A 22,089-nucleotide genomic window follows, 5' to 3' on the forward strand; every position below is an offset into this window, starting at 1 on the left:
TTTTATTAATTTTTTTATTTTTAGTTTTCAACATTCACTTCCGCAAGATTTTGAGTTGCAAATTTTCTCCCCCTCTCTCTCCTCCCCCCACCTCATGACAGTGTGCATTCTGAATACACTTTCTTCCAATATGCCCTCCCTTCTATCATCCCCCCCCCCCTTCTCTCATCCCCTTCCCCTTGTATTTTCCTGTAGGACAGGATAGATTTCTATATCCCTTTGCCTGTATATCTTATTTCCAAGTTGCATGTTAAAACAATTTTTAACATTTGTTTCAAAAACTTTGAGTTCCAAGTTCTCTCCCTTCCTACCTCCCCACCCTCACTCATTGAGAAGGCAATTGGATATACTTTATACATGGATAGTCATGCAAAACACTTCCGTAATAGTCATGTTGTGAAAGACTAACTGTATTTCCTTCCATCCTATCCTGCCCACCCCCTCCACTGTTTTTTCTATTCTCTTCTTTGACCCTGTCCCTCCTCAAAAGTGTTTGCTTCTGATTACCCCCTTCCCCAATCTGCCTTCCCTTCTATCATCCCCCTCCCTGTTATTCTTTTCCCCTCTGTTTTCATATAGGGTAAGATAGATTTCCATATCTAATTGAGTGTGTACCTTATTCTCTCCTTAAACCAAATCCAATGAGAGTAAGATTCACTCATTCTCTCTCACCTCCACCCTCTTCCACTCCACTGAAAATGCTTTTTCTTGTCTGTTTTATGTGAGATAATTTACCACATTCTAGCTCTCCCTTTCTCCTTCTCTCAGTACAATTCTCTCTCACCCCTTACTTTTTAGATACCATCTCTTCATATTCAACTCACTTTATGCCCTCTGTCTCTCTCTCTCTTTGTGTGTGTGTATGTACACATATGTGTGTTTATATATATGTATATGTATATATATATATATATACACATACACATATACATATATACATATTTATATATTCGCTCCAACTACCCCAATATTGAGAAAAGTCTAATGAGTTACAAATATAATGTTTTCATGTAGGAATGTAAACAGTTCAGCTTTGATAAGTCCCTTATGATTTCTCCTTCCTGTTTACCTTTTCATGCTTCTCTTGAGTTTTGTATTTGAAAGTCAGATTTTTTATTCAGCTGTGGTCTTTTCATCAAGAATGCTTGAAAGTTCTCTGTTTCATTGAATTTCCATTTGTTCCCCTGAAGGATTATACTCAGTTTTGCTGGGTAGGTGATTCTTGGTTGTAATCCTATCTCCTTTGCCCTCTGGAATATCATATTCCATGCCCTGCGGTCCTTTAATGTAGAAGCTGCTAAATCTTGTGTTATCCTGATTGTGTTTCCATAATACTTGAATTGTTTCTTTCTGGCTGTTTGCAATATTTTCTCCTTAGCCTGGGAACTCTGGTGTTTGGCTACATATTCCTAGGAGTTTTCCTTTGGGGATCTCTTTCAGGAGGTGATTGGTGGATTATTTCAATTTCTATTTTACCCTCTGGTTCTAGAATATCAGGGCAGTTTTCCTTGATAATTTCTTGAAAGATGATGTCTAGGCTCTTTTTTTTTTTCATCATGGCTTTCAGGTAGTCCAATAATTTTTAAATTATCTCTCCTGGATCTGTTTTCCAGGTCAGTTGTTTTTCCAGTGAGATATTTCACATTGTCTTCTATTTTTTCATTCTTTTGGTTTTGTTTGATAATTTCTTGATTTCTCATAGAGTCATTAGCTTTCATTTGCTCCATTCTAATTTTTAATGAAGTATTTTCTTTAGTGAGCTTTTGGACCTCCTTTTCCATTTGGCCAATTCTGCTTCTTAAGGCATTCTTCTTCTTATTGGCTTTTTGGACCTCTTTTGCCATTTGGGTTAGTCTATTTTTTAATGTGTTATTTTCTTCAGTATTTTCTTTTTGTCTTTTTTTTTTTTAGCAAGCTGTTGACTTGCTTTTCATGATTTTTTTTGCATCACTCTCACTTCTCTTCCCAATTTTTCCTCTACTTCTTTTACTCGCTTTTCAAAATCCTTTTGAACTCTTCCATGGCCTGAGACCAATTTCATATTATTTTTCTTGGAGGCTTTGGATGTAGGAGCTCTGACTTTGTTGTCTTCTTCTGGTTATATGTTTTGATACTCTTTATCTCCGAAGAAAGATTCTATAATCTGAGGGTTTTTTCCATTGTTTGCTAGTGTTCCCAGCCAATTACTTGACTTTTAAACTCTTTGTTAAGGTAGGGCTCTGCTTCCAGTGTAGAGGGTGCACTGTCTCAAGCTTCAGGGGTTTTGTGCAGCTATTTTCAGAGATACTTCTAGGGACCTGTACATTTTCAGTTCTTCAAAGACGGTATGATCAAAGGAGAGGAGTTTGCTTCTTTCCTGGCCTGTGCTCTGGTCTATGAGTGACCATAAGCACTCTTTTCTGCCTTTCAGCCATGAGAAGGATTCCCTATCCTTTGCTACCAGAAGTTCCAGCCCTAGTACTGCCACTCAGGACCACAATCTAGATGTGAGCACAGGCAAAACAAGAGAATCCCTCCTCAGTGCCAGCAAAGAGATCCCTGCAGTCCCCCTCTGATCAGCCACTTGATCCCCCCACCATCTGGTCTGTGGGCCAAGAGCTCTGGAAGTAACCACTGCTGCTGTGACCACTACCCTGGGGCTGTACTAGGGCTAGGGCTGGACCATGCTTCTCTCTCACCCAGGTCCAACAGACCTTTCCCACTGACCTTCCAAGTTGTCTTTGAAGTTTGTGGGTTAAGAAGTCTGGAAACTGCCACAGCTTTTGGTGATTCAGTCTCCTGAGGCCAGCTTCAAGTTCTCTTGAGTCCCATCTTTGCCTAGGTGGCCCACGTTGAACTGCACTCCTCTCCTATTCTGGTGCAACAGACCTTTCCCATCAACCATCCAGGTTATCTTGGGCTGGAAATTTGTTTCAGCTATTTAACATGTCATATGAAAGAGGGAATAAATTTATTTTGCTTGGTCTCATGAGGCAGAATTAGGAACATTGTTATAAATAGTTAGATTTTGACTTGGTATTAGGGAGAACTTTCTAATAATTAGAATTGTTCTAAAGTTAGATGATCTCTCGTGGGAAATTATGAATTCCTTTTTATTAGTGTATTTCATTTGGTGGTTGGATGACTTGGTTAGGCATATTATAAAGAAGTTAATGCATCAGATAGAAGTATTAGCGAGGTGATATCTGAGATCGCTTTTAATACCAAGAACCCATGACCCTAAAACTGATATGTATTATTTTGGGATTCCCTGTTATGGATTTTTTTTTGTAACATTACCATATTCCATTAAGTATAAACAAATAATAGCTAATAGTGGAGCAAAAAGTGTTAATTGTGGGAAAAGCACTATAATAGGAATCCCATATAATACAATTTTAGATTTTTAAAAATTATAGAATTTTAAATTTCCTAGTATATCAGGTAAAAGCATCATTCCTTGTATCCCTTATTTTAATTCATTTAAATTATTGAGCTATGTAGCAGTACTTTCTAGGGTAGCAAAGAACTGGAAATAGAGTAGGTATTTATCAAATGGGGAATGTCTAAACAAGTTGTTGTACATGAATGAGTTTAATGGAAAATACTGCAGTGTATGAAACATGATGGATACAGAAAAGCTTGGGAAGACTTTTAGGAACTGATGCAACATGAAGTAAGCAGACTTTAAAAAAAACATACACACATACACATATATGTAAACAATAAATACAGTAATGTAAATGTAAACAACAACAACAACAAAACAACCAAAATTAAATCATTTGAAGTGATAATTATCAAGCTTGGATTGAAAGAAGCAATTTGAGAAGATACCTTTATGTGTTTTTTTTTTTGCAGAAACGGGAGACCATTGTTATGAGATACTGCTTAGAATGTGATACTTTTTTGAAGTGTTGTCAAGTTTCGTGGGACTTTTTTCTTTCTTATGTTCTTTATATTTTATTATAAGGAGTGACTCTTTGGGAGGAGAAGAGGGGGAAAATACAGTGGGAAATGGATGACTTAGAAATGAAAGATAGCAAAAAAACTATTTTAAAAATTATGTGGTTATGTATAGTAGTCCTATGAACAACAGCAACAAAGAAACATAATCTAGTCTCTAATCATCCATATTAACTACAATTCTGTTCCCAGGGGCAGCTAGGTGGTGCAGTGGATAGAGCACCAGCCCTGGATTCAGGAGGACCTGAGTTCAAATCCAGCCTCAGACACATAACACTTACTGGCTGTGTGACTGGGCAAGTCACTTAACTCCATTGCCCAACTAAAAAAAAAATTCTGTTCCTTAATGTTATTTATATATTTACTAAAGTGGTTGGTTATATGTAGTGTGCCTCTTATCCTCTCAGGAACCTTGGTGAAGCTGTTTTGGGAATGGCAGGAGAGGAATTGACTTATAGTTCTTAGAAATAGATTAAGGAGTGTGTGTGTGTGTGTGTGTGTGTGTGTGTATGTGTGTGTGTGTAGTAAACATCTCAGTGAAATGAAATGTATCAGTAACCCTCTCTGTACCTCAGTTTTTTCATCTATAAAGTGGGGATAATAATAGCACCTATTTCACAGGATTGTTTGTGAGAATCAAATGCACTAATATATGTAAGAACACTTTGCAAACCTTAAAATGTTGTATAAGTGTTAGCTATTGTTGTCAATAATAATAATGATAGCTGGCATTAGTATTATTTATAGCTTAGCATTAAAACAAATTGTGACTATTTATAATAACAATAGTCAGCCCCGATATGCTATAATATACAATTTATTATTATAATCAATTAAATATAAGTAATACCTAATCACACAATATATGATATACCATTAATGACATTTGTTGTACTATGATTATATAACATAACATTATTAATAAATGATATCAATGTAATTAATATATAAATACAATATAATAATTACTAATTGTGGCTATATTAAAAGCCTCACTGTTTTTCTAACATTATGCTTTATTATTACTATTTATTTTTACTTTACATTATTACTATTTTATTTATCTGTCTATATTTATATTTCAGTATATACGAACATCTTATGACACAAATTTGGAGCAGCTATTACATCTCATGTTGAAAGAATGGAAAATGGAACTACCAAAGCTTGTGATCTCTGTTCATGGGGGCATTCAGAACTTTGTGATTCCCCGCAAACTGGAGCAGGTTTTCAGTCGAGGGCTGATCAAAGCTGCAGAGACAACAAAAGCATGGATAATAACTGAAGGAATCAATACAGGTAGAGCCCACCTACCTTCATCAACCTTCTTCATTTCCCCTTCTCTCTTTGCCTGGTCCATTCTGGGCAGTGGGTTAGGGGGCACGATATCATCACACCTTGTAGAATTCTTAGCATATGTGGTGTTTTGTGAAGGATTAAGTTACAAAATTAAGTGACCTGAAAATCAAACTGGGAAGTAAATTGCATGCGTTGTCTGGAAAATGCTGGTAGTGCAAAAATGAAATAACTGGAAGTTAAATTTTTTTTCTTCTGTCACAGAAGAAAGGGAACCCCACCCTCCTCCCCTAACTACTTTCTCCTGAGTCTCCAATTATGGAAGGATTTTTAAAAAATGTTTTTTTAGTTCATGCTGTCTACATTATAACTGTGTCAGCACATATTTTCAGCAATTCATTGATGCAATCATGTCCACATTTCAGGCAATTCATTCTAGTGAAATGTACTGCAATTTTATTGAATGTATTGCATCTGATTTTTAAAATATTCTTTTAGCATCTTCTTATCAAAATAGATCATTGCCGAGGATTCCTATGCCCCTCTTTACTTTCACTTCTAACCTTGAAAGATAATCAATACTTATTTGCTCTATGATTTTAGATTTCTAGTATCTCTTCCAAGAGTCCCCCTCTCTATTCTTACAGCCAGCATCCCTGTACCAGCCCACATTGCTACCTACCTGGACTGTTGCAATACTCTTCTAATAGATTTTCCAGTGTCAAATCTTCCTTTTCTGCAAAACCATTCCTCTTCTAAACCATCTTTATTGTCTCCCTGTCAATACCCAAGTAAAGTTCAAATTTCTTGTTAGAGGGGCAGCTAGGTGGCGCAGTGGATAGAGCACCGGCCCTGGATTCAGGAGGACCTGAGTTCAGCCTCAGACATATAACACTTACTAGCCCGGTGACTCTGGGCAAGTCACTTAACCCCAATTGCCTAACCGAAAAAACCAAAACAAAACAAATTTCTTGTTAGACATTCAAAGCTCTTCCCAATCTGTTGATATCCTACCTTTCCAGGATACTCTCAAATTATTACTTCCCTCTCTTTACTCTCTGTTCTACCCAAATTGGATTACCTTTCTCTCCCCAAACATGCCCTGGGATTTGCCACCTTTGTGTATTTGCTCATGCTATTTCCTATGGCTAGAGTGTCCTTCCACTCCCCTTCATTGGTTAAACCATTAGCAGTCTTTTAAAACTGAATTCTAATGCCATCTCCCTCATGAAGGATTCCCTTCATGTCTCTTCTGTTAATAATTTCACTCCTTAGACTTCATGTTGTACTTTTTTTCTTCCTCTAATGCACTTATCATGAATTTTTATGCATTATAGTTAATTATGTATGTATCTTATCTTCCAAGTAGATTATCAGCTTCATGAGGGCAGAGGCCATGCCTCATGTAACTTTGTATTTCCCCTAATACCTAGTGTAAATGTTTATGAAACTGAACCAAGTTTATGTGACCTGCTCACTTTTTTCTGACCTGCCTCTAAATTAACATGCCACACGATCCTTGTTCTTCTCTACCTCTTGTAATATTCTTTGTCTGTCTCCTATGCTGATATCCTTTCCTCTTGGTCTATTAAATGGGGATGCTTTAAAATATGCCATTCTTAGTCCATTGCTCTTCTCTACATCTCACTTTTCCTCTGATGATTTCATTCACTCTGATAGTAAATATATATAGTATATATATGCATATATGTGTACAGGTACATACACACATCTTTATCTATATACCTCCTGTATCTTTCATTTCTGTGCAGATGACTGCCAAATCCATGTATATAACCCAGATCTCTTTCTTAAGCTCTGACATTTCCTGTTGCCTGTAGCAAACAATAGCTTCTTAGCCATTTTTTTCTAACTCCAGTCCCTCTCTCTTCTAATCTGCTCTGAACACACAGACAATACCAGTCAATGAACATTTATTAAACACTTGTGCTAATTGCTGGGGATACAAAAGAAAGGCAAAAACTAGTCCTTACTCTTAAGAAACTCACGGTTTAATAGGGAAAATAAAATACAGGCTACTATGTACAAACAAAATCTATTTGAGATAAACTGGAAATAATCTTAGAAAGAAGGCACTAACATTAAAAGAAGATTGGGAAAGACTTCTTGTGAATGATGGGATTTTAGCTGGGACTTAAATGAAGCCAGGGGAGCCAGAAGATGGAGATGAGGTGGGAGAGAATTCCAGGTATGGGGGACAGCCAGTGAAAATGTTGAAATTGGGAGATGGAAAGCCTTGTGCTAGGAGCAGCAAAGCAAGGAGGCCTGTATCTTTGGCTGTCTGAGTACATGGAGGAGAGGTGCTAGGTATTTCGCTCAAAACAAAGGTGACAGAAGGAAAAATTTTCTTTGTCTGTTCTGAGTTTACAAATACTGTGAATGATAGCTTTAATCTCGTCACTGTAATCTTTCAATGGATCTATACTGCTTAGTTTAGAATTCTTTAGCTTATTATTTAAGGCCCTCTAACATTTGGCTTCTATGGGGCTTTCCAGTGTTATCTCCCACTACTCCTCTAGTGAACATTTTACACCAGGAAAATCCATGTACTTTGATTTCTCTGACAGTGACTTGTACACTTCTATCTTTGTGTCTTTGCTTATGATATTGTATTTGTTTGTATTTCCTCCTTCTCTGCCTAGCAGCACTCTCCCTTCTTTCAGATCTGATTCCCATTCTCCTCCTTCATGAAGCTTTTCTTTCTTTTTTTTTTTTTCAGCCAAAGACAAGGTTTATTAGAATATCCATCATACTGGGCAGACTCTTAAGGAGTCTGAACATTATTTAACAAGCTATTGGCTAGATTTTAAGAATCTGAGCAGTGGCTAGATTTTAAGAATATAAGCACCTTAATGGACTTTATATACAGAATGGACTTTATATACAAGATGGACTTTATATACAGAAAGACTGTGGGAGGGATCTATGAATGGCCAAGTATTCTGGGGGTTGGAGGGAGGGAGGGAGATGGATTGTGAGGGACCTGTACCACAGTGGCCAAGGGAGAATGGAGCCTAGATAGGATTAAAGGTGGGAAGTGGCCATAGGGAGGTAAAACAGTGGAGGGCTAGGCTAGATTAAGGGTTACAGAATTGGGAGATTGAGTTTAGCCACAATGAAAGGCCAGTTGATGGGATTATAGTTGATAGGACAGTCAGAGATTTGTCCATATGGGACAGTCCAGGGTTTTTCCTTTTGGGGATCTAGATCTCATCTTCATCACTCTCCTCTCAAACAAATGGGACCCAAATTCTTTATGAAGCTTTTCTTAATTACTACATTTGGAAATAGTCTCCTTCTCTTTTGAATTACTGCTTGTTTATTTGCATGCTATTAACCATATGCTGCCTTGTATCATGTTGTAGTTCATTTTTTCATGCATATGGAGTGTGTACAATATGTAAAGCATTTAGGGACAGTGTGGTTTAGTGAGCAGAGAGCTGGCCTTGAATTGAGAAAGACCTGAGTTCAAGTTCTCCCTTTGACATGCACTGGCACTGTGATATTGTACAAAACATTTAACCTTCCAGTGCTCTAGGAAACTTCTCTATGATTCGAAGTCGCAGGGAAGGTGACCTGCATTGGTGGAGGGAGTTTTTCCGTATTTATGCCAGTGAAGTTACAGTTCTTTATCTTTGTTCCTATCCTTTAGAATGCATAAGGCACTGTACTAGGTTAATATGTCAAATTTAAAGATAAATAATACCTGATTCCTGCCCTCAAGAGACTTATATTCTGATAAGGCAGTTGAAACTTATAAAAAACCTACTTAATAATACAAAGTAGATTATTATTTTATGTGCCACAAAAAAGCTATGAATAAAATGCTGTTGTATTTCAGATTACTGTATTTCCTATTAGATTATCAAATACTAGATGTTTTTGTTTCACAAATGTGTGCCTAGCACAATGCCTTATATGTGGCCAGTTCTCAATAAATGCTTTTTGGATGATTGAACAGATGAGTTGCTAGGAGTCTGATGAAAAGGCAATAGAAATGAAGAAAAGGGAGAGGTTTTATCCTATCATTTATGAGTGATTGAATGGTGCCTTTTCACATCTTTATACAGAACAGAAGATTGTACTTGATTTCTAAGTTCATTTTAAATTGGTATTTTATTTCTACTTAAAAGGTGAAAGAGATAATGGAATTTTGGGAATAAAAGAAATAGATGAAATTGAGCAAGACTTTGTCTGAGGTACATGCTTGAAGTTTTAAGATCTTGGCAATGATGAAGACAGTTCAGTTACTTTAGGGTGACTTTCACAAAAGGTCCCAAATGATGGAGCCAAGATGGAGGAGTAGGAGTTGGAACTCACCTGAACTCTCCCAAATTCCCCACCAAACAACTTTAAAATAATGCCTCAGACCTAATTCTGGAGCGTAGAACCAACAAAAGGTTGGATGAAATAATTTTCCAGCCCAAGACAGCTTAGGAGTTTGACAGGAAAGGTCTGCCTCACTGGGGTGTGGTGGGCCTGGAGCTCGGTGCAAACTGTCCCACTGCACCAACAGCAGGACTTGGAGGTGGTTACAGGAGCAGCAGCAGCAGTAGCTTCAGGAGCTCCCAGCCCACAGATGGGAAAGGGCTCATACAACTGGTCAGAAAGAGATTACTGGGGACCCTCTGCTGGTGCTGGTGCTGGACCCTGTTGTATTGCCAATACACAGTTCCAGGCCACAGTCCTAGAGTGAAGAGGAGCACTAGCTTGTGGCTGAAGGAAAATAGGGGTCCTGGTGACAGTTTGAGGGTGGAAAAGAGTACTTGTGATCCCTTACAAGGGAGTTGGGTTCTTGGTCTCAATTCCAAGGCTGAAGGAAGCACTAGTGATTGTGGTGGCCAGGAGCCTCAGTCACAGTTCCAGGGCCAAGAGGAGTGCTAGACTTGTGGTTATAGGGGAACAAGGGTCCTTCCTGTATAAAGACCAGAACACAGGCCAGGAGAGCAAGGACCACACCCCTCCCTAGATCATGCTACCTTGGAAGCATTAAAAACTTACAGACCCCAAGCAGCAGCTCTGAAAACAGAAGCATGAGAAACCTGAAGACAGTGTTCCCTCTACTCTGGGAGTAGAGTCCAACTTTAACATAAAGTTAAAAGTCAAGAAATAGGCTGGAAAAAAATGAGATAACAACAGCAACAGCAACAAAGAACCTTATCATGAAGAGTTATTATGGTGACAGGGAAGATCAAGAAACAAATTAATTTTTTTACTAATTAATTAATTTATTTTTATTTTCAACACTCATTTCCACAAGATTTTGAGTTCCATTTTTTCTCCCCATCTCTCCCCTCCCCCAATCCCCAGATGGTGTGCATTCTGAATACCCCTTCCCCTATTCTGCCCTCCCTTCTATCACCTCCCCCTCTTCTCTTATCCCTTCCCCTTACTATTTTCCTGTAGGGCATTTCTGTACTCCATTGCCTGTATATCTTATTTTCCAGTTGCCTGTAAAAACAATTTTTGACATTCTTTTTTAAAAGTTTGAGTTCCAAATTCTCTTCCTTCCTCCCTCCTTACCCTCCCTCATTGAGAAGGCAAACAATTGGATATAAGTTATACATATGTAATCATGTAAAACATTTCCATATTAGTCGTGTTGCGAAAGACTACCTGTATTTCCCTCCATTCTATCCTGCCCCTCATTTATTCTATTCTCTCCTTGCGAAACATAATTGACCAAATGGTGAAAGAGGTACAAAAATTTACTGAAGAAAATAGCTCTGTAAAAAGAATTGGCCAAATGGAAGAAGAGGTACAAAAGTTCACTGACAAAAATAATTCCTTCAAAATCAGAATTGGGCATATGGAAGCTAATGACTCCATGAGACATCAAGAAACAATAAAACAAAATAAAAATATTTAAAAATTGAAATATTTCATTGGAAAAAACAACCATCCTGGAAAATAGATTGAGGAGAAATAATTTAAGAATTATTGGACTACTTGAAAGCTGTGATAATAAAAAAGATCTTAGATATTGCATTTCTAGAAATTATCAAGGAAAACTGCCCTGATATGCTAGATCCGGAGGATAAAATAGAAACTGAAAGAATCTACTGATAACCTCCTAAAAGTGATCCTAAAATGAAAACTCCTAGGGAATATTATAGCCAAATTCCAAAGCCCCTCAGGACAAGGAGAAAATACTGTAAGCAAACAGAAAGAGATAATTCAAATATTATGGAGCCATAGTCAGGCTTGCACAAGACTTAGTAGCTTCCACATTTAAAAGATTGGAGGGCTAGGAATATGATATTCTGAAAGGCAAAGGAGGTAGGATTATAACCAAGAGTAACATACCCAGCAAAACAGTATAGTCCATGGGGGGTGGGGAATGGACATTTAATTAGAGGATTTTCAAGCATTCTGATGAAAAAGCCAGAGCTGGATAGAAAATTTGACTTTCAAAATACAAGACTCAAGAGAGACATAAAAAGGTAAACAAGAAAGAGAAATCATAAGTTACTCAGTAAGGTCGCACCATTAACATTCCTGTATTGGAATACGATAGCTGCAATTCCTAAGAACTTTATCATTATTAGGGCAGTTAGAAAGAGTATCCTTAGATACAGGGCATGGGTGTGAGTTGACTATGAGTGATGATTTAAAAAAATAAAATGAAGGGGTGAGAAAGAGAGAGGCACTGGGAGAAGAATGGGGAAAATTATCTCACGTAAAAGAGACAGAGCTCTGAGGTGACGTAGTTATGTTTCTATACAAATTTTATTTGAAACAGGGGATTGAGGGTAGAGGAATGAAGAGAAATCCAATGCATGAAAAGAGGATATAGGAAGGGCACATCTATAATGATTTTCCCTTGAGAAAGGGAAATGGTGTAGCAGATAGGATGCCGGATTTGAAGTCACAAAGACCTGGATTCAAATTTTCCCTCAGACAATTACTAGCTGTGTGACATTGGTTAAGTCGCTTAACCTTTCTGGGCCTCAGGAAAGGAAACTTAGCTGTGTAATGAGGGGATTGGATTTGAGAACCTCTAAGGTACCTTGCAGCACTAAATCTGTGATCTCATGATTCTAGTGGGGATATGACATGAAAGAGTTATGGTAAGCAAAGGACAGAAGTAAAATATTGTGAGTGTGTAGATCAGGTGTCCAGTGAGGAAAGTGATGCCAAGACAGAGTAGGCTCTGAAGGAGGGATGGGAAACTCACTTCATAAAAAGAAGAGAACCTTGAAAGGGATGAGGGGAAGCACTGGGATTAGATGGTGAGCTCCTTGAGAGCAGGGACTGTCTTTTGTCTCTTTTTGTATCCCCAGTACTTAGCACAATGCCAGGCACATGGTAGGTGCTTAATAAATTGATTGATTGGTGGGAGAAATTGCAGGTGTTAAGGGCGCCCTACTTAAAACATCTGCTGGCAAGGGGAACAATGCATATTCTCACTTTCTCCTCCTCTCTTCAAGCCACCATGTTCTGTATAAAAGTCTAAAGGGGGTGGGGAGGTAAAAGGGCACAATAAGAATTAGCAGGACCTAATGTTTGACCTTTGCACTGAATATTTGTAGGAGTCTCCAAGCATGTTGGGGCTGCCCTCAAAGCACATTCCTCTCAATGCCTCAGAAAAATATGGACGGTTGGAATTCCTCCTTGGGGAATCATTGAGAACCAGAGGGATCTTATTGGAAAAGATGTGAGTAAAATAAGCCTTTAAAAAAAGTTAATACTTTCTCTTGTTTTTAATGGTGATAGAATGAAGAAATCTCTTTTTCCTTTCTTAAGAGGGAAGTTTTCTTGCTAGTGAATTGTTATGATTTTGATTGTGAAGAATAATCGTCAGTTTTCTATTGACAAGACAGCAGTAATTGTGTTCTTAACAAAAGCACTCTTCTTATAGACTGTTAGGATATCACACTTCTAAAAATGTGTTATATTGGCAGTCCTATTGAGTTCTTATGTCTGGGTGTCCCTTGAAGTGTTTAATCTTACATAAAGGGAAATATTGACCTGAAAACAAATAATCACTAGAGTGGTTCCAATTTCTTCAGTTCTTTTTTTTATCAAACTCTAGGTAATTCTTTTGGCAGTTGCTGAAGTAGTTTAGGTGAGAGTTGTATGCAGAGTAGGCTAATAATAAATGTTGTTGGTGTTTGAGGGACTTATCAGCAGAAGGTTCAGCCATAACTACTCATAAGGAGTAGCATCATCATCTTCATCATTGTCATCATCTCCTCCTCCTCCTCCTCCTACTACTACCACCACCACTATTGCCAATAACTGAAATTTATAACATTTATAACTGCTTTAAGATTCTCAAAGTCCTTTACATCTGTTAACTCATTTGAATCTCAGTCTAATGACAGAGATACAGCAACCTTGTGGAGTGGATATTGCAGATACGATTGTCTCCATCTTGCAGATAAGGAAACTAAGGCTTGCTAATGATAGGACAGCTAGTAAGCACTGAAGATGGGATTTGAACTGAGACCTTCCAGATTCCACTTGTAGCATTCCATTCACTAAGATAGAGGTGGTACTGAATGAGACATTATAGTTCACTCAGTTAAAGTCAGTCAATCAATGAGCATTTATTAAGCACTTGAAGACAAATATAAACAGAAAGAGAGACAGTTCTTGACTTCAAAGGGAGAAGGTGTCATATTAGAGGAATCTGAACAGGGGAACATGTCATGGTAGAGAAAGTCACTGGAATGAAGACATGTTGGGCCTAGTGACCTCCTTAAACAGAAGTTCTGGGAAGAGTCATCTAGTCATCTAGAAAGGAGAGGCCCAGGGGAAACTGCTTTCAGTATATGAAAGAACTAGAAAGGACTGGAGTGATATGTACTGGTGAAAAGAATTTCCACATCTGAAAAAATCATGAATTCTTATATAGAATTATTGAAGATGATGCTGATGTTTTCTATAGGGTGAATTGCTATTTCATTTGTTTATGTTCATCCTTTTGATTTGGGATATTGATTGGTTGGATACACTGGGATTTAATTAGCAGAGCTATTTTCATTACTAGGCATCACCAGGAGTTGTGATTTCTTGAATGTAGGTAACTGAATCTGTGAGCTCTATGACTTTAGTAGATAAGTTCTGTAGAATAGTCTGAGGCACCTGGAGGTCAGGGGACTTGCCCAGGGTCAAGTCAACAGGCAGCAAGCACTTATTAAGCATTTACTGTGTGTCAGGTATCAAGTGAAGCCCTGGGGACAGAAAGAACTGCTGAGCTTGGATTCTAGAAGATATGAACCTTCCTCTAATACTTAACTTTGTGATTCTGTGAGAATATGAATTCTTGGAGAGTAGAGACTGTCCCATTTTTTTAGGCATAGAGCTTTGCGTACAGTATGTGCTTAGTAATTGCTCATTCATTTATTCATTCAAAAGTAATCCTTGACCTCAAGGTACAGGATTTTATGTCTTCTAGAATCCAAGCCCAGCACTCCATCTACTATGCCATGATGCTCCTATTATTATAATTACTATTGCTATTGTTATTATTTTCATTATTCTAGTAAAATGAGAAGCTTCAGTTAAAAGTACCCAGGTTTCCATATTTTATATACATTTTCCATTTTCTTTTAACTGGTTTGTAGTTTTCCTCATTAAAGGAATTCTGTCCATCTCTAAGGAACTTCTACCAGTTTGGATTGGTATCTTATCTTCAGCTGATGGTCTTAAAGAGTCGTATGTCCTCTTGCTTTGTGTACGCCTGAGACCTTAGTATCAGGTTCATTTGGTGCTGGGATTCACTGGGACTCATTCACTTTACAAGTTTATGATTTTCAAACTCACGACATGAATCTTTGTTCTCATTCTTGATTGCTTTTTACTCCCTTTGATCACTTAGGTAGTCTGCCGGTACCAGACGCTGGGCAATCCCCTTAGCAAGCTGACCACCCTCAACAGCATGCACTCATATTTCATTCTGTCAGATGATGGTACTGTGGGGAAATATGGAAATGAAATGAGGCTGAGGAGGAACCTAGAAAAATACCTGTCATTGCAAAAAATACATTCCGGTAAGTGCTATTTGGCTGTCAGTCAAGAAGTATTTATCGAATCTCTAGTATGAGCAAAGAAGGCACTGTGCTAGGCATAGTGGCACTTATTAAATCATAGATGTAGAGTTGGAAAAAAAAACTTAGAGGCATCAAGTCTAACTCTCATTTTTCGTATGAGGAAACTGAGGCTAAGAGAAATTAAACAACTTGCTCATGTTTATATAGCTACTATATGTCTGAGGTAGACTCCAGATTCAAGTCTTCTTCATTTCCAGGCCGAGCACTCTATCTGCTGTACCACCACCTGTCTGTAGTAAATAGGAAGAAAAAGGAACAAAATAAACATGCATTCAATAACAATGAACAGAATGAGATAGAATGTATTAGTGGGAATAATGAATTCCCCTTGAAGTGGTCACATTATTCAAATTTGCCCTGAATATTTCCATTGGATTGGGGACAGTTGTCATAATTTACATAACTATGCCTTGGGACCTAGCTAAATGCTAAATAATCTTGTAAGTCTTTGAAAGTTTAGAGAGATAGGGATGGTGATAGAATATGGAAGTTCTTGATCTCCCAGTAGTGAAGGAATTGGGGAGCCATTGAAGATTTTTGAGTAGGGGGATAGAATGATGAAAATAGTGTTTTAGGAAGAGCATTCAAGGATGTAGGGGGATTGAAAGGATCTTGAAACTGAGGAGATCAGTTAAGAGGCTATTGTAGTAATCTAGCAATGAAATAATGTCTTAATTAAGGTGGTGGCAGTGGGAGTGAATCTTTTAAATTTAGGGGAGGAGCTTGGTCTTTTTCTTCTATAGCTCATGAAACATGCAGTTAGGTGGCACGATGGATAGAACACTGGATCCAAAGTCAAGAAGACATGAGTTCAACTAGGACTTCACGTATCACATGTGTGGTCCTGGGCAAGTAACTTAACCTCTGACTGCCTCAGTTTCCTCATATGTAAAATGGGGATAATATTATACTTACTTCCAAGAGTTGAGAGGATTAAAAAAAGGCAATATTTGTAAAGTTCTTTGCCAACCTTCATGCCCTATATAAATACTAGTTGTTGTTAATAATTATGTTGTTATGGATATAGAAGAGGTTTTACCAGAGAAATATGAGTTACCAAGAGGTACTCCTTGAAAGAAGACCATATATTCTTCTGGACTATTGGCAGATGCTTGCAATCTCTTTAATTTTAATTTTTGGTTCCTGTTAAAAACAGAATTTAAGGCAGCGTGGTGTAGTGGATATAGAACAGGAAGACCTAGGTTCAAGTGCCGCCTCGGACACACAGTAATTGTTTCACCAGGCAACTCTCTTGCTTTAAGTTGTGAAACAGTTGCTTAGTTATTTAGTTAGTTGAGAGTGTTTCCATACCAGTAGTTAACTTTACCATTGAGATCACAAGACTCCACAAAAAGCAAAACAAACCAGCCCCCACCTCCCATGTCCTTAGAAAAGTAATGAGTAAACCTCATTAATACTATAGGATGAGTGAAGGAGTTGAGAGGTAGGCTTTGATTACAGAAGGGAGACAAAAGTTCCCAGAGTGAACACAGTAGTGGAGATGAAAGGGAAGAGAGGAACCCACCAGAAGAAAAAAAAGTGCAAAACTGTGGTTCTTAAGGTAAATTTAATCTACTTAGACATTTTGACTGAGGCTGCCCTATTGGAATACGTCAGGTTCTCCATAGCTGTTTGTGCCTGTTTCCCCAAATCACCCTGTATTCAGCTAGGTGGCCCAGTGGATAGAGTATCAGGCCTAGAATCAAGAAGACTCATCTTCCTGAGTTCAAATTTGTCCTTAGACACTTACTGGCTGGGTGACCCTGGGCAAGTCACTTAATCCTGTTTGCCTCAGTTTCCTCATCTGTAAAATGAGCTGGAGAAGGAAATGGCAAGCCACTTCAGTCTCTTTGCCAAGAAAACACCAAAAGGGGTCACAGAGTCACCACTAAACAAAAAACAACAACAAAATATGTGTACATGTTGTGACCCACTCCATGCCCCCTACCCAACCTCTTTCAGGGCAGGGACTTTTATTTTCCACTTGAAACTCCCTGGGCTTAATACAGTACCTGACATAGAGTAGGTCCTTAATAAATCACTTACTTGTTGATTGATTGTTTGGCTAGACTCTCTAGTGGGCTTTCAACAATTCTTCCAGGCTTATTGGTATAGTTCTGTAATTCCCTATGAAGTCCCCTTGGATTTGTATGTCCTATATAGCCACAGATAGAGCTGTTTCTTTCAAGGACTTTAAAATTCCCAAGATTTTATTTTGTAGATCAATTCATTTTAGTTTTTGGTTCTGATTGAAAGCAAAATTTAAGACAGTGTGGTGTAGTGGGTGGAGAATAAGACCTAGATTCAAGGTCGTCTTCAGGGTTCTGTTGCTTTCTTTGATGGTGGAGTTGATCGTATTGTACTTTAAAAATTAGTGATTCCATGGGCGTTAAAAAAAAAGCGTGGCATAAGCATTACTCAGAACACAAAGCTGGTCTCCTTATCTAAAGGGCAAGGTACACTGTGCAAACATGCTATCATGTTGTCTTTTTTTGCTTTAAGGTAGACAGAGTGGGAATGCTACACAAACCATTCATTCGTCCATTAATGATGGAATGAAACCTCCTTATTTGTGTTGCTTCCTCCATTGTTTTTCAGTCAAGCAAATATGAATTCTTCATCATGCCTTGGATTTGAGGAAAGAAACTGAATAGACAATTTTGTATTCGGACCTAGTGCAAATAACGAAATTGCTAAAAAAAAAAATTAAACTGCTATAGAGGTCACTAGGTTCAACTGTTTGGAATATAGCCAGTATAGCTTAGTTAGTTTATTTTCCAAAAGGATGTGCTGACAGTTTCAAGTTTAAAGGCATGGATTATAGTTGTTAAGAACAAAACAAAAGAAAAAAACAGTCTTTCCACAATCCGAGTCTCCCCAAGGAGGAATGGTTTCTTTCTTGTGTCTTTACCAGTGTAGCAGTAGACTTTTATTTGATAGTCTCATACTGCATGCGTGCTCACTACAGTGATGCATGGGTTCACTTTACCAGGACACTTCAGAAATCAATCCCTCAGAAAAAAATGCCTATGATGGATGCAAACTGCCACAGTATTGGCAGGATACTTTGAAGAAAGCAAAAATAAATGTATTTCTCTTTAGAGGGATTTAATTTTTTCTGCCACATAAAAATGCAAATAGCAATGATCTCAGGTTTTCATAACATAACACATTTATGAGATGATTTGTCCCTTTTTGGGGAGTATGATGTTAAAAATTATAATTACAAATATAATAGTTCCATATTTTTATGAATATGATAATAGTTATAGTAAAAGTATCTGGTTCTTATTTTGAAATAAAAAGCACTACAGTGATAGAATTTGGAAAATTTAGAAAATGTTCTGTTGGTGATGGAGCAGTATGGAAATAGCTAATGGGATATACAAAGAATTCTACTTTATTGGCCATGGGATCCCTAGGGCAGTGGTCTTAGGGAGTTCCTAGTAGGTCGTGAAGGAGTTGAAGCTTCAGATTATACATGGCAGTGTTTTGGCAGCATCAGTCTAGATCTAATTGTTCAGAATATTTAAATCATTCATTATGTCAGCATATAAAATAAGCCTGAATAATTTGAAAAGCCCAATTCGCTTCAACATCTGAATAATGTTTCGATATTCATTTATTCATTCATTAATTCAACAAGGATTTTTGAAGTGTTTACTCTGTGCTAAGCACTGTTCCAGGTGCTGAGGCTACAAAGATTAAAATGAAACAGTCCCTGATACCAAAACTGGGGAAATCTCATTCATTTTGAAGGAGGAGAATGATAGGGATGAGGGCAATGAAAAGTCTCAACTGTAGGATTTAAAAAAAAAGAAGAAATTAAGTTTGCCATTTTTTATATAAGTGCTGAGCATGTGTAATAAAATTGAACATCAAATTAACATGTACAAATTTTAAAAATAGAATTAAATCACAAAGGGTCTAGATTATATAACAATATATCATAATCATAAAAATCCTTTAACTTAGAACTTCTGGATACAAGTATTGAAGGCATATGAAAAAAATCATTATTTTTTGACTTCTTAGTTCAAAAAAACTACTGATATTGGGAAAAAGGTATTTAAATATTTAAGTACATAATTAATTATGACTTAATAGATTATTCCTGGAGAGTAGCCTGAGGAACAGAGAATTTAAGTGGTTTGCCGATGGTCCCACAACTAGTGAGTATCAGGTTGGGATTTGAACTCAAATTTTTCTGGCTCTTAGCTCAACACTCTATCCACTGTACTGTTCGGCCTCTATAAACTTTTAATTAAGACCTTAAAAAAACAAAGGAAGAAATTTCCTTAAAGCTATCAATCACTAACAATCAGTTGTGCTATGTCTTGCTTACCAAAAATGCAGAAATAATACAATTTCCTTTGCGATTTTATAATATTAAGAAATAATAAATTCTTTATTAGTGCTGCTTTTTTAAAATAGTAAATAGATGTGAGCTGTAATCCTTGAAAACAATGACCAGACCTTTAAATTCTTGGACTCTAAAAGAAATCAGTATAGTATACAAAATACAATTTGAATGTATTTTTTCAATTTCCTTTTTATTTTTGTTTAGCTTTTTAGAAGATGCATTTCACTCTGAGGCCTCTGACATATGTTGTTTTAACTTCAAAGTCATCTTGCTTGATCTTGAAATACCTTGTCTATGCAGCATGATAAATAGGTGGAAAACAGATTGACTGGCTTTTAGGGAATAAATTCTGTCCTTCGGTTGAGAACCTTGGGTAACAGTTTGGTTTTCTGTGTTCTGAAACAGGAATGGGCCAAGGTGTACCAGTGGTGGGTCTGGTGGTGGAAGGAGGCCCTAATGTGATCCTCATGGTGTGGGAGTTTGTCAGAGTAAGCTCCCCAGTTCCCGTGGTGGTTTGTGAGGGCACAGGCAGAGCTGCTGATGTCTTGGCCTTCACTTACAAACACACAGCTGATGACGGGTGAGTTTGATGTCTGCTCATGTGCCAGGGTTGTTAAGCACACTGAGTGAATTGGGCAGGACAGGCATTTATATAAACTAGGATAAAATAAAGCATGGAATGATAGAGCAGGAAGAGATCTTAGAGGTCAGCTAGTCTAAGCCTCTCATTTTACAGATGAAGAAACTTAGGTCCAGAGAAGTGACTTACTTAAGGTCACCCAGGTATAAGTGGCAGAGTATCTCCTAAATAAGGAAGATGGGAGTATTAACATTAATGGGAGTATCGACAGCTTCATTCTGAAGCTCTTTTGTGTTTTAGTTGATGTCAGAATGGCCTTTGCAGGTATAAAAAGGTAGGATTTGGGATGTGGGAGTGCATGGAAATAATGAAGAGAAGAAATTGGCTTTCCCCCTCTTTCGTAAACTCTGGTGTTGAGAATTATAGGCTGTATTTATCCATTGTGGCTAAATGGAGTATGTATCCTCTCCCATTTCATATTCTTCAGGTAAATAGTTAGCTTTGATTTGCCCACCATTAAATTTAGCGAGGTAGTCTGCCAATGCTAGAAGTATAGAAAGTTTGCAGTTATTTTAAAACCAGGCTTCAGGGGGCAGCTAGATGGCACAGTGGCCCTGAGGTCAGGAGGATCTGAGTTCAAATGTGGCCTCAGACCAAACACTTGACACTTACTAGCTGTGTGACCCTGGGCAAGTCACTTAACCCCAACTGCCAAAAAATAAAACAAAAAAACAAACAAAAAAAACACAGGCTCCAGGTGAACAAAGCAAGAACTCCAGATCTGAAATGAAAGGTATCAACTTCTTCTTTTGGCCTCCACTTAACCTTGCTCCTACTTTGTCCAGTGCCCTCCTTGATGATTTTTTAATGACATATTCTCAAGTACCCTGTGCCCTCTTTGAACTTGTATCATATTTACCTCAACCTGTGGATTTATTTTGTCCCTGGCATACTTAGAGTCTCAGAAGTTAGGTACTAACAGTGCCATTCTTAGTTACATTTCTTCTCTTTCTGATTATTCTCAGTACTGTGTCAAATTATGTCCACTTGTCTTTCTCCCAGGGAACTCCGCCCTTTGGTGAAGGAAGAGATCATTCATATGATTCAAAGCACTTTCAGTTTTGGTCCTAAACAGTCCAATCACCTTTTAAAAATTCTGTTGGAGTGTATGGAGCATAGAGAGTTTGTGAGTATGATTAATGGACCTGCTTTTTTTTTTTAAAGCCTGAAACCCTTGGCTTTAATAAATGTTTATCTTTTTTTTTTTAAATTCCCCTCCAACATTCAGTTTTCAGTTTTTTTAATTATAGCTACTTATTCTATACAGTTTGACTTTTGATTTCTTTCCTGTCCCCCTTATACTGCAGGTTTCAAATCCAGCTGATCATCAGTCATTTAAGCAAATGTGAATTCTGCCATTCCATTCAATTTGATCTCAATTAAGCATCCGTTATGTGCATGGCACTGCTAGTGCTGAGGATGCAAAAGGCAAAAAAAAAAAAAAGAAACAGTTCTTACCCTCAAAGTGCTTATTTTCTGTCGTTGGGACAGAACCTGTACTCGCATAATTTATGAAAATAAAAGATGATTTAGGAGGCTAATAAGTGACTTAACTTGCCTACGTCAGCCATACATTTATTCATTTGAAAATTTATTTAAATTTTTACTGGTTATCTTTTGTTTTCATATGTGCTCCCCAAGAGCACATCTTTTGTAGTTAAAAATAAAAAGAGAAGGAAAAAGTTGAGAAAATCCAACTAACATATTAACCAAGACTAAGAATCTATGCAAAGTTCCACATCCTTCGTCCCCCCCCCCATGCAAAG

At 37.6% G+C, this 22,089-nt stretch overlaps 1 protein-coding gene across 1 annotated transcript in view; it reads left to right on the forward strand.

The window, feature by feature from the left end:
* TRPM6 (transient receptor potential cation channel subfamily M member 6) overlaps positions 1–22,089 on the forward strand; it is a 197,616-nt gene that overhangs the window by 38,548 nt on the left and 136,979 nt on the right. The window contains exons 4-8 of the mRNA XM_021008567.2: positions 5,031–5,244; positions 12,795–12,919; positions 15,089–15,260; positions 20,089–20,263; positions 21,326–21,449. Coding sequence (XP_020864226.1) covers positions 5,031–5,244; positions 12,795–12,919; positions 15,089–15,260; positions 20,089–20,263; positions 21,326–21,449 — 810 coding nt within the window. The remainder of the gene's footprint in view (positions 1–5,030; positions 5,245–12,794; positions 12,920–15,088; positions 15,261–20,088; positions 20,264–21,325; positions 21,450–22,089) is intronic.

Source organism: Phascolarctos cinereus, unplaced genomic scaffold, assembly GCF_003287225.1.
Source record: "Phascolarctos cinereus isolate Bilbo 61053 unplaced genomic scaffold, phaCin_HiC Scaffold_4;HRSCAF=312, whole genome shotgun sequence".
In the NCBI taxonomy this organism is placed as follows: domain Eukaryota; kingdom Metazoa; phylum Chordata; class Mammalia; order Diprotodontia; family Phascolarctidae; genus Phascolarctos; species Phascolarctos cinereus.